At 37.7% G+C, this 13,312-nt stretch overlaps 1 protein-coding gene across 1 annotated transcript; it reads left to right on the top strand.

Annotated features, from left to right (window-relative positions):
• Positions 1 to 729: 729 nt before the first annotated feature.
• On the top strand, positions 730 to 1,842 carry LOC104095121 (heavy metal-associated isoprenylated plant protein 26). The gene is made up of 2 exons (XM_033655824.2): positions 730 to 939; positions 1,222 to 1,842. The coding sequence occupies exons 1-2, from the start codon at positions 847 to 849 to the stop codon at positions 1,606 to 1,608; spliced, it is 480 nt and encodes a 159-aa protein (XP_033511715.1). The 5' UTR covers positions 730 to 846; the 3' UTR covers positions 1,609 to 1,842.
• The last annotated feature ends 11,470 nt before the right edge of the window (positions 1,843 to 13,312 follow it).

Genomic DNA, 13,312 nt, shown 5'->3' with positions numbered 1-13,312 from the left:
TCGAGACGAAGATAAAGCATGCACGTTTTCTAGCTAGTTGTAAACTTGTAATGTATGGTTCTTTGACAGGCAGCCGTATTCAGCTTAATCTAATTTAACAATTTTATGAAGATATCCTCGTATAGAAGTGCAGAATCAAAGACAAAAGGTTTAATATTATTAATATCTCATCGGGAGTATATATAACGAGATTCAGTGGAGGAAAACACTTGGAAATAATCACGTGATAACATCTGACCTCGCTTTGTTAAAAAATATTATATTATTGCTCGATATGTTATAGAAATAAGAAAATAAACATTAATTTAAGATTGAAATGAAGTCTTAGAACCTAGGCCTAAAACATTGTACAAGTCAAATTATAAATGCTACGTATGCCGCTGGTAACAGCTAGCTAATTAAGACGAGGATGTTATCTAGGAAGCTTTAATTTACTACTTAATTTGTGTAGTTTTCTAAAGGAGCAAAACAATATTATGATTTTAGTCAAGGAAGGTGTAAAAGACGGTTGGAGTGGGTTTTTAAGACTGCGATGACATCTGATTTCATCATTAACCATGGAAATGACATACCTCTATTTTTTGGATTGCAAGAAGAGGATAAGGCTCCAAATATCCCACTAAGATGAAGAAAATGATGTAGGGACACCACAGTTGCCACATGGTTCCATCATGCACATCACCGCCCATGACTAATATATAACTCGTGGCTTGTTTGTACTAGCTGCACGTACAAATCAACAAATTGCTAGCTGCTTCCCCTTTATATATTCTTCGACCGTCTACTTACTGTCCATGCCAGCCTTTTATAGCCAAAAGTAAAGGAGTTGCTCATTTGTGCAACGATATGGGTTTGCTAGATCACCTTTCTGACCTCTTCGAATTCCATCGAGGCCACAGCAAAAAGAAGCTCAGCAAGCTAAGGAAAAGGCAACTTGAGGTATGCTCTTGATTACGGTAGAGACGGATCTAGAATTTTGATTCGACAGATATATTATTCTGTTTAACCAAGCTTTTCCAGAAAGCTTTTAGTGTTCAAGATATCAACTACTTTAAATTAATTATTTTTAACGTATATACATATACATATACTAAATTTCGGCATTATGGGTCCGTTGACCCGTTACTATTAAAACATAGGTTCGCCTCTTATTACGTGCATGCTTTAATCGTATATATACGATGTACTAGTATATCATACTTCCTCTTATATAATTTGTAGATGGTGGAGATAAGAGTGAAAATGGATTGCGAAGGTTGCGAAAGGAGGGTGAGGAAGTCAGTAGACGGAATGAAAGGAGTGACCAACGTAGAAGTGGAGCCAAAGAAGCACAGGTTGGTAGTTACAGGTTATGTGGATCCAGATAAAGTGTTGCGTCGCGTAAGGCATCGCACAGGTAAGAAGGCTGAGTTTTGGCCGTACGTGCCTTACGATTTGGTGGATCATCCCTACGTGCGTGGTGTGTACGATAAGAAGGCTCCGGCAGGATTTGTTCGGAACGTCGATGGCAACCCGCAGGCGTCAAGCCTTGCGAGGGCAAGCTCCACAGAAGTCAATTATATCACTGCCTTTAGTGATGAAAATCCTCAGGCATGCACGGTTATGTGATGCAGAAAGATGTCGATCGAGTATTTTAGGATCATAGTTTTCATCAATGTTGATGCTCGAGTTGCTTAGTTCATTATATTCTAGCTCTAATTAGAAGTACTAGGTGGAACAAATGATGCGTGCGATCAGTTAACTAGTCGATGAAAGGTTGTCAATTAAGTTAAACTTATTTTGTATTGAGTATATATGGTGATAGTTGTATCATACTTCATCAGTCTGATTTTATTTGTGTGATTTTCCTATAAGGATTTTTCATGATTTTTCATGTTCTAGATTGTGGTTCATAAGCAATTTATGTAAAACTTTTATCAATTATTTAGAACCGTGGAACTATAGGTTTTTTACATAAAATGCATAAATCAAGAATCATATCCGATTTTATTGATGATTAGCAGCGAAATTGTATGTTCTAGAGAAAGTAATGGTAGTTTTAATGCATAAAGTCAATTTCAAAGTTACCCGAAATAGCCCAACACAAGATAATATCATCATGGACAACTTCCAGTGCTTTATAGCCATTTCCTTTTCTAGTTACCAAGTTCCTCAACAAGATTGACATGTAAACCAACATAATCATACTAACAATATCATAGACAACTTATTTTTCATAATTTCCGGCCACTTAAAGTTCATAAGAGCAACTTTCAAATCAATCCATCAAGAACCACAACATCTCAAGCTAATCCAAGTATTATCTTGTAGTTTATCATCCTAACAATTTAACCAACATACAAGCAAGCTTAATCACTTTGGAGAGGTGGTGTTCTTCACTATAACTAACTTTTGATGTTGAAATATGGTGTAATCACTTTGGAATTACTTCAAACCCTTATTGTATCTGTTTAGGAGGGTTAGGAAGAGTGTAGGGACGAGGTTGGGTCGAAAAATGAGCAATAAAGGTCGTCCAAATCGTTTTTAAAGTGAAGTAGGTCGACCACCGCCTAAGTGGGTCCCATTGGGAGCTGCTTGCACAGTCTCGCAAAAACGCGAATATCTCTCTACTCCGATGTCGTATTGATGAACGGTTAAATGCGTTAGAAATTAGACTCATATATATTCAATTTGGTAGGTAGATCATCCCATAATTTTAAATATATTGGGAGAAAATTACAGCTACATTTGACCTAATTTTCAGCACATTTATGAATGTAGCTTGTGATGACCTTTGCCAATTTTTGTTCCACAACTCGCTTGACTTAAAACCATAATACACGACTATCATACGACTAAAATAACTCACAACATAACCTAATTATCATATTAAGAACCCTATTCTTATCCCAAATGTACATGTTAGAATATTCCCAACTTGTCTACTTTCGGCGAAACTTATTTTTCAACCCTCTTGGTACTTGTTATCCATGATCTTAAAGATTTGTAACCTCCAAGGTAACATGATTAACTTACTTTATATACTTTCAAAGATGACCTAATTTTTGAAATTATATCAATTGACTTATGACATATTCTCACATACGAAAATATGAGGTGTAATAAGGGAGAGGGGAGTTTTAATCAAAATTAACTTCCCCAAGTAGCCAGTATGAATTTAGCAAACCAACGTGGGCCATATTTTACATTCTTCCACTTGGTACACGTGAATTATTCACTTAATGATTTAATATATATATTTAAATTATGCGACAATTAATGCTAAATCCTTCTTTTATTGGAAACATCATTTGTTGTTATTGAATAAGTAAATTAATATGAGTCATGGAGATTGTACATCACGTACTCGATATAGTCCCTTCCATGTACTAAAATATTAGTCTATTCAACGTTAATGCATAGAATATCTTTATCTAAGCCAGAACCTGTCGTCGTTATTCTCAACATTATGTATACAAGAGAAAACAAGTATAGAATACCAAAAATATATGCTTAAATGAGCTCAAAGTGTCAATTGCATAAACATAATAAAGTCTTTACATAAAGTCATACATTGCTATGAATAATGCCCATTCTTTCAACATGTTTAATAATATTTTGGGCGGTAATCCTTTCGTCAAAGGATCGGCAATCATAAGTTTAGTGTTAATATGTTCAATTGATACTTTATGTTTTTGGACTTCTTCTTTAATAGTAAAGTATTTTACTTCCATACGCTTAGCACCTTTTGAATACTTGTCATTCTTAGAGAAGAAGACTACTACGGAACTATCACAATAAATCTTTAGCGGTCTGGCAATAATGTCGACTAGTCCAAGTCCTGAAATAAAGTTGCGCAACCAATTAGCCTGAACTATAGCCTCAAAGCATGCCACAAATTCATCTTCCATGGTGGATGCAGCTATAACAGACTGGTTCGCACTCTTCTATGATATTGCTCCTCCGGCTAACATGAACAAATAACCAAATGCAAATTTTATTGTATCCATACAACCAACATAATCTGAATCTGAATATCCAACCACGTCAAGATGATCAAATCTTCTATAAGTGAGCATATAATCTTTCGTTCCTTGCAAGTATCACAACACTTTCTTTGCAGCTTTCCAGTGATCTATTCCCCGATTACTTTGATATCTGCCCAATATTCCAACAACAAAACTGATGCCTGGCCTTGTACATGTCTGGTCATACATTAAGCTCCCAACGATAGATGCATAAGGAATATCTTTCATTCGTTCACGTTATAATTCACTCTTGGGACATTGATTGAGACTGAATTTATCTTCTTTCTGAATTGGAACGGGACTTGGTGAGCATTTCTCCCTTCTAAATCTCTCTAGCACTTTATTATATAGGCTTTCTGAGATGATCTCAATAATCCTTGTGATCTATCCCGGAATATTTCAGTCCCGATCGCATAGGATGCCTCTCCCATATCTTTTATTTCAAAGTTGTTAGAGAAAATTGTCTTGGTGTCATGCATCGTACCAAGATCATTAGTAGTAATCAAGATGCCATCAACATACAAGACTAACATAATAAACTAACTCCCACTGACCTTTAGATATATACACCAATCAACAGTGTTTTCCTTAAATCGAAAGATAACAATAGTTTCATTAAATCTAATATACCACTATTGATTTCTTAAGTTTACACATCACGTGTTCCTTTCCTTTAACGGCAAACCCCTCAGGTTGATTCATATAAACTTCTTTCTCTAAATCTCCATTCAAAAAGGTTGTTTGTACATCCATTTGATGTAGCTCTAAGTCAGAATGAGCTACTAAAGCCATTGTAATTGTGAGTGAGTCCTTTATAGAGACTGATGAAAATGTCTCTTTATAGTCAATGCTATCTTTCTGAGTGAAACCTTTGGCAACAAGTCCGGCCTTATGACACTCAATGTTGCCATTTGAGTCGCACTTGGTCTTAAAGACCCATTTACACTCAACTCTTTTGCAACCTTCCGATAATTCAACATGATCCCAAACACTATTCTGTTCCATAGACTTCAACTCATCTTTCATATCGTCTAACCATTTATCGGACTTGTTACTTTTAATGGCTTATGAAAATAAAATTGAATTATTATCAATTTCAAAGTCAATTTCTGACTCACGAAGATAAACTAAATAATCTTCTGAAATAACAGATCTTTTTTGTCTTTGAGACCTTCTTAATGCTACTTCTTGTGGTTCATCTACTGTAGGTTTATTAATTGCAACTTCATTGTTAGTAGTAGGATTATTTATTTGTTGTTCTTGCTGATTGTTAAGTTGTACAACTTCAAGAACAACAAATTTAGAAGAAATACAAGGTAGAGGAACTTGCACCCTGGCTTCTTTAATTTCTACATTACGTGGTTCTTCACACCCACTAACTTCATCATTCTCAATGAACCTAGCATTTCTACTTTCAACTATTCTTGTACTGTGATTAGGACAGTAAAATATTTACCGTTTTGATTTTTCTAGATAACCAATGAAGAAACCACTGATTGTTCTTGAATCCAATTTCTTTTCTTGTGGATTATAAATTCTTGTTTGTGTCAGGCAACCCAAATATGCAAGTGCCTCAAACTAGGTAACCTACCAGTCTAAAGTTCAAACGGAGTCTTTGGAACTGCTTTACTAGGAACCCTATTTAGCAAGTCTACGACAGTCCTTAATGCATACATCCACAATGAGATGGGTAAAGATGAATTACTTAACATACTCCTAATAATATCTATTAATGTACGATTACACCTTTCTGCCACACCAATTTGTTCTGGTGTGACATGCATTGTATATTGAGCACATATGCCACGTTTTTCAAAAAATTTAGTAATGGACGAGGATGTTATCCAGTTTCGTCATATCTTCCATAATATTCACCACCTCTATCTAGCCTAATTATTCTCACATTTTTGTCTAGTTGTCTTTCAACCTCATTAATAAATACCTCTAAAGCATTCACTGCTTGGGATTTTTCATGTAACAAATAGACATATCCATAACGTGAAAAGTCATCAATAAATGTGATAAAATATCTTTCCTTACTCAAATAAGTGACATCAAAAGGATCACATATATCGGTATGTATAATTTCAAGAAGTTGTGTTCTTCTTGTGGCTCCTTTTGTTGTGTGTTTTATTTGTTTTCCTTTAATATAATCCACACAACTATTAAGGTCCGTAAAATCCAAATCTGGAAGGATTTTATTCTTAACTACTCTTTAGATATGTGACCTAAACGTTTATGCCACAGGTAAGCAGAGTGTTCATTTACCAATCTACGTTTGGTTCCAACATTGTGATGCAGAGTTAAGAGAGTTTCGGCAAATGGATTATCAAGATTCAATTTGTATAAGCCATTACAAATAATACCAGAACCAATAAGATGATTATGCTTAAACAAACTGAAACATTCATTGCCAAAATTTTAAAAATATTCAGCTTTATCCAACTTAGACAAAGAAACTAAATTTCTTGAAAGAGAAGGTATATAAAAAGTTTCAAATAAGTCTAAGTGACGCCCAATATATAGGATTAAACGATAAGTCCAGATAGCTTCAACTGGATCATTCACTCTATTTCCCATGTACACAAATCTTTTATTCTGATTTATGGTCTGGATTGTAAGGAATCCCTGCATCGTATTAGAAATATGAACAATAGAACCAGAGTCAATCCACCAAGTATTATAAGGAACTTTAGTTAAATTTGATTCGAGACATGTAAAAGTGCAAGGCTTACCTTTCTTCTCGAACCATGCCTTACAGCCAGGCAATCTTTCTGAAAGTGTCCAGATTTTCCATAGAAACGACACTTATCATTCTTGTGTTCCTTCTTACGTAATTGAGAAAAGGATTCATTGACATTATGTTGCCTCTGTTTAACCTTTCCATGTTTCTTTCCTTTCTTTCCAGCTCTTTGATGGCCTACAAGGTTAATGGAGTGGGTGCCTTGATTCTTAAGCCTTGTTTCCTCTTGAACCAGCATTCCATGTAGTTCATGCATGTTCCATTTATCTTTCATGGTGTTGTAGTTCACTTGGAAAGGACCATACTCAGATGGTAATGAGTTAATGATAAATTGAACAAGGAAATTCTCATCCACTTTCATTCCCAAAGTCTTAAGTCTTACTGTTATATTTGTCATTTCAATGACATGCTTGTAACGACCCGACTTATCGTTTTGAGAATTTATATTCTGTTCAGTGACTTAAGGTCCCGATCAACTTCGTAATATGTATTATAACCCGCGTGTGGGGTAGAGTTTGGTTTTCGAAAGATTCGGAATTTAATTGAAAGAACAATTCTTATTTATAAAACTTGAATTTCTAAAGTTTGACCGGAGATTTGACTTTTAAGCAAATGACTCCGGAATAGAATTTTGATGATTCCAATAGTTTCGTATGGTGATTTCGAACTTAGGCGCATGTCCAGATTTAGATTTAGAAGTCCGTAGGACAATTCGGCGTATTTTGGCAAAAGTTGAAAAATAGAAGATGTTTTGGAAAGATTGACCGGTAGTTGATTTTATTGATATCAGGGTCGGAATATAATTCTGGAAATTGGAACAGTTCCATTATGTCATTTATGACTCGCGTGCAAAATTTAAAGTCATTCCGAATTGATTTGATATGTTTCGGAGCAAATTATAGAAATTGAAAGATTTGAAAACTCATAATTCGATTCGAGACGTAATTCGTAAACTCGGCATTGTTTGATGTAGTTTGAGGCCTCCACTAAGTTCGTATTTTATTTTGGGATGTATTGGTATATTTGGTTAAGGTCCTGAGGGCCTCGGGTGAATTTTCGGATAGTTAACGGATTGAATTTTGGACTTGAAGGAACTACTGGAAATTTGCTGCTGGTGTTTTCGCTTATGTGGAAGCTTCTTCACAGAAGCGAGATGAAGCTCGCAGAATAGAAATTGGGAAGGAAGGCTGGACTGGGCAGAGGTCGCAGGTGCGAAGAATTTCCCGCACCTGCGTGATCGCAGAAGCGAGTGAAGGGAACGCAGAAGCGGACAGTAGCGCAGAAGCGCAACTACAGCCGCACCTGCGGTTGCGTAGAGCCTTGTCCGCAGGTGCGTGGTTTCGGCTGGCAGTGGTGTTTCGTAGAAGCGAGATTGGTCTCGCAAAAGCGAGGCCGCAGATGCGACCAATTGTTCCGCAGAAGCGGAACTGGGCAGAATCATAAGGACCAAAAATGGTCATTTCTTCATTTTCGATTGGGATTTTTGGAGCTCGATTTTTGGGCGATTTTAATGATTTCTTCATGAATTCGACTGGGGTAAGTGTTCTACATCCGAAAGAAATTATATTTCATAAATCCATGGTTATATTCATCGTTTAATTCGAGTTTTTATGGAGGAAATTGGGATTTTTGTAAAACTTTTCAAAAAACGGAAATTCAAGATTTGGAGGATGATTTGTTATTAGAATTTGATAAAATTAGTATGGTTGAACTCGTTTCGGAATGGGTATTCGAATTTCGTGAAAATTCTGTCGGATTCCGAGAGACAGGCCCCGCGTTAACTTTTGGTTGACTTTTTAATGCAAAATTTTAAGTTGACGTTTTATTATCCGGAATTATTTCCGATAAATTTTAATGAATTTATACAATTAATTTGGATAGATTTGAGCTGTCTGGAGGTTAATTCAAGCAAGAAGACTTTTTTGGAATATCGGCCTAACTTCAAAAAGGTAAGTATCTTGCCTAATCTTGAGTGGGAGAATTACCCCTTAGGCATTAAGTTGTATGTGCCATTTGTGTAATGTGAAAGCCGTGTACGCGAGGTGACGAGTACATACTTGGTTTATATGTGCAAATTATGTCGGTTAAAATTTGTAGACACCCTTAAGTATTAAATTGGAAATTGTTGGTACATATTGAATCCTTTATTGTCATGCCTCATTCCTTATTTGTCTAGTTTGTAATTTATATGATAATTTGGTGTGATGGACACTTGAATTTTTTTGCGAATTCCGTGTGTTTGTTGATTTGATGTTTCTTGGAAATAATCATATTATAGATTTTTCATATGCAAATAATTAAGTAAATAAGTTTAAATTGAGGCGTTAATATATTTATCAAAATTTGAATTTAAGAAGAGGTTGTTCTTGCTGAGTTATTCTTCCGTCCTTGATCTTGCATATTTACTTTGGCACTACGAAATGTTTACTCGGGAGATCCCCCTATACTGCATATTTACTTTGGGACTACAAGGCGGTAACTTGGGAGATTCCCATATACTGCATATTTATTTTGGACTACGAGGTGGTACCTCGGGAGATCCCCCTGTCTTGCATATTTACTTTGGGACTACAAGGCGTTTACTCGGGAGATATCCCTGTACTACATATTTACTTTGTAGTGGACCGACTAATTTTTGTACTAGATATCCCTGTCACTCGGAATAATAAATTAAAAATATAAATTTAACCAACTACATAAGAAGGAAAAAATCTAGTGTCTTTATACGTTAGAGTCTAACAAGGAAAATACAGAAGATGATGGACATGAGAAAAAAATAGAAGGGGACTCTGAGGTCTGCTGACGCGGCAGATATACCTTGAAGTCTCCAAAGCTGTCCCAGCTCACTGATAGTGCAACTGATAAGGTGCACCTGGATCTGCACACGAAAAACATGTGCAGAGAGTAGCATGAGTACACCACAATCGGTACCCAGTAAGTATCAAGCCTAACCTCGGTCGAGTAGTGACGAGATCAGGTCAGTGCCCTACTGGTAAAATATATAATAAAACAATATAGAGTGTAATACCGCAATAAAATAAAGACTGAAATTTAACAACAATGGAATCATATAAGGTAACAACTCAGTACACAGAAACACAACAGGGGATCTCCCGAGATACCGTCTCGTAGTCCCAAACATAAATGAACAGGGGGATCTCCCGGAATACCGTTCCGTAGTCCCAAAGTAAATGTGTAGGGGGATCTCCCGGAATACCGTTCCGTAGTCCCAAAGTAAATGTGCAGGGGAATCTCCCGGAATACCGTTCCGTAGTCCCAAAGTAAATATGCAGGGGGATCTCCCGGAATACCGTTCCGTAGTCCCAAAGTAAATATTGAGCGCAAATGATAGAAATACAACTACATCACGAAATTCTTACAATTTAGACTAAGTACCAGTCAGGGAAGAAGCAGAAAATTCACTAAGCATGCTGCACATAATTCACATAAATAATTAAGACACGTAGACATGTTGTATTAGACTAAACATGATAGCTACACATATTGAAATAACTCAATTAAGAATGAAAATAGATTAGTGTTCATTAAAATGGTATAACTCAAAATAATAGGAAAACATGTTGCTGCTCGGCAAGAAAATCGGGTTTTACCACAACTAGCCCGTGTACGTACTCGTCACCCCACATATACGGCATTCACATAGCACAATAAATCCAAATCTTAAGGGGATTTCCCCCACGCAAAGTTAGGTAAGCCACTTACCTCGAACCAAGCTCAATCAATTGGTCACAATGCCTTTTCCACGAATATCCGGCTCTGAATGGCCCAAATCTAGCCCAAAGCAATTACATATCATAAATACAACAATAATAGACTCATCTAATTAACGAAATCAACATTTTGACAAAAATTCCGAAATTAACTCAAAATCGCCCGTGGGGCACACGTCTCGGAACCCGACAAAAGTTACAGAATATGAATGCCCATCCAACCACGAGTCCAACCATACAAATTTCACCAAAATCCGACATCAACTCGAACCTCAAATCTTCAATTAAAGTCTATGAAGATTTCTACCATTTCCAACCCAATCTTTTTCCATTTGAACCTAAAAATCTTTCCATGACCTTATTGGTATGTATACATAATACTCTTACACCCAAGAATCATACTATAAATCACCCATCTTTACTCTAAACCCAAAATTGAAGAATTGAGGAAAGAAATTCTTACCTCTTTGAAGCCCTAACAAGATCCTTGTGAAATCTTCAAACCTTGAACAAGAAATTGATGGATAAATGACTAAGTCTTCACTTTCTCTCTCCAAAATGCTCACCTCTCTCTAAAATATCAGATGAAACCCTTTAAAATGACCCCCAATAGTGTTTTATAAGAATGGGGTCGAGTTTATAAAATCAGAAAAATAAAGCTCCGGAACAGGTTCTGCGGTCGCATATGCGACCGCATAATGGGCGGACCGCATATCGGTCACATAATCGGTGTCCAAAACTGGCAAACATCTGCCTGTGGATGCGATCACTATGCGGCCTGCATACCTGTATGCGACCGTAGAACAATTATGCGATCGCATAGTCGACCGCAGATTTCATCCAAACTGGCCCTCTTCTGCCTCACTTCTGCGGCCATTATGCGGCCCGCAGAGTGATTATGCGGTCGCATAATGGACCGCAGAAACGTGTTTTTCAGCCAAATTGTTTTTCTTATTTTCCAAGGCATCCTGAACCAAGTCTGTACCCAATAGTCTAGCCTCGCCCGGTTCGAACCAACCCACTGGAGACCAGTACCGCCTACCATACAAGGCCTCATACGGAGCCATCTGAATGCTTGACTGGTAACTGTTGTTGTAAGCAAACTCGCAAGTGGTAAGAACTGATCCCAAGCACCCCCAAAATCTATCACACGCACGGAGCATATCCTCCAGTATTTGAATAGTGCGTTCGGACTGCCCATCCGTCTGAGGGTGAAATGTTGTACTCAACTCTACCCGAGTACCCAACTCATGCTGTACTGCCCTCCAAAACTGTGAGGTAAACTGTGTACCCCAGTCAGAGATGATAGATACCGGTACACCGTGAAGTCTGACAATCTCGCGAATATATACCTGAGTCAGCTGCTTTGAAGAGTAAGTAGTAATCACAGGAATGAAATGAGCTGATTTGGTCAGCCTATCCACAATCACCCAAACTGCATCAAACTTCCGCCGAGTCTGTGGGAGCCCAACAACGAAATCCATAGTGATCCGCTCCCATTTCCATTCTGGAATCTCTAACTTCTGAAGTAATCCACCTGGTCGCTGATGCTCATATTTCACCCGTTGACAATTTAGACACCGAGATACATACTCCACTATGTATTTCTTCATCCGCCTCCACCAATAGTGTTGTCCCAAGTCCTGATACATCTTTGCAGCACCCGGAAGAATGGAGTACCACAAACTGTGAGCCTCCTGGAGAATCAACTCACGCAATCCATCTACATTGGGTACATATAGCCTGCCCTGCATCCGTAGTACACCGTCATCTCCAATAGTGACTTCCTTGGCATCACCGTGCTGAACTGTATCCTTAAGGACAAGCAAATGAGGGTCATCATACTGGCGCTCCCTGATACGATCATAAAGACAAGACTGATAAACCACACAAGCCAAAACTCGGCTCAACTCGAAAACATCCAACCTGACAAACTGGTTGGCTAAGGCCTGAACATCCAAGGCTAAAGGCCTCTCTGCTACCGGTAAATATGCTAAGCTGCCCAAACTCTCCGCCTTACGACTGAAGGCATCGGCCACTACATTGGCCTTCCTAAGATGATAGAGAATGGTGATATCATAATCCTTAAGCAACTCCAACCATCCCCGCTGCCGCAAATTAAGATCCTTCTGTTTAAACAGATGTTGTAGACTCCGGTGATCGGTGTAGACCTCACAATGGACACTGTACAAATAATTCCGCCAAAATTTTAAGGCATGAACAATAACTGCTAACTCCAGGTAATATACAAATTAATTCTTCTCATGCACCTTTAACTGTCTGGATGCGTAGGCAATCACCCTACCATCTTGTATCAACACTGCGCCGAGACCAATACGCGACGTGTCATAATACACAGTATAAGACCCTATACCTGTAGGTAATACTAATACTGGGGCTGTAGTCAAAGCTGTCTTGAGCTTTTGAAAGCTCTCCTCACATTCCTCGGTCCACCTGAATAGAGCACTCTTCTGGGTTAATTTGGTCATAGATGCAGCAATATAAGAGAAACCCTTTAGAAATCGGCGATAATACCATGCCAAACCAAGAAAACTCCGGATTTCCATAACTGAGGACAGTCTGGACCAATTCTGCACTGCTTCAATCTTATTCGGATCTACCTTGATCTCCTCACATGAAACTATATGACCCAAAAATCCCACCGAATCAAGCCAGAATTCACACTTTAAGAATTTTGCATATAACTTCTTTTCTCTCAAAATCTGAAGCACAGTCTTCATGTGTTGTTCATGATCTTCCCGACTCCGGGAATACACCAGAATGTCATCAGTAAACATAATGACGGAAGAATCAAGATAGGGCTGAAATAC

Source organism: Nicotiana tomentosiformis, chromosome 2, assembly GCF_000390325.3.
Source record: "Nicotiana tomentosiformis chromosome 2, ASM39032v3, whole genome shotgun sequence".
NCBI classification, from domain to species: Eukaryota; Viridiplantae; Streptophyta; class Magnoliopsida; order Solanales; family Solanaceae; genus Nicotiana; species Nicotiana tomentosiformis.
The sequence above is the reverse complement of the archived record's forward strand: the minus strand, read 5'-3'. Positions and strand labels throughout refer to the sequence as shown.

Bases quoted from the DNA above. Each gene is read 5' to 3' on its own strand.
- LOC104095121 (XM_033655824.2), top strand. From the start codon at position 847: ATGGGTTTGCTAGATCACCTTTCTGACCTCTTCGAATTCCATCGAGGC. The intron at 940-1,221 runs GTATGCTCTTGA...TATAATTTGTAG, and splicing joins TAAGGAAAAGGCAACTTGAG to ATGGTGGAGATAAGAGTGAA.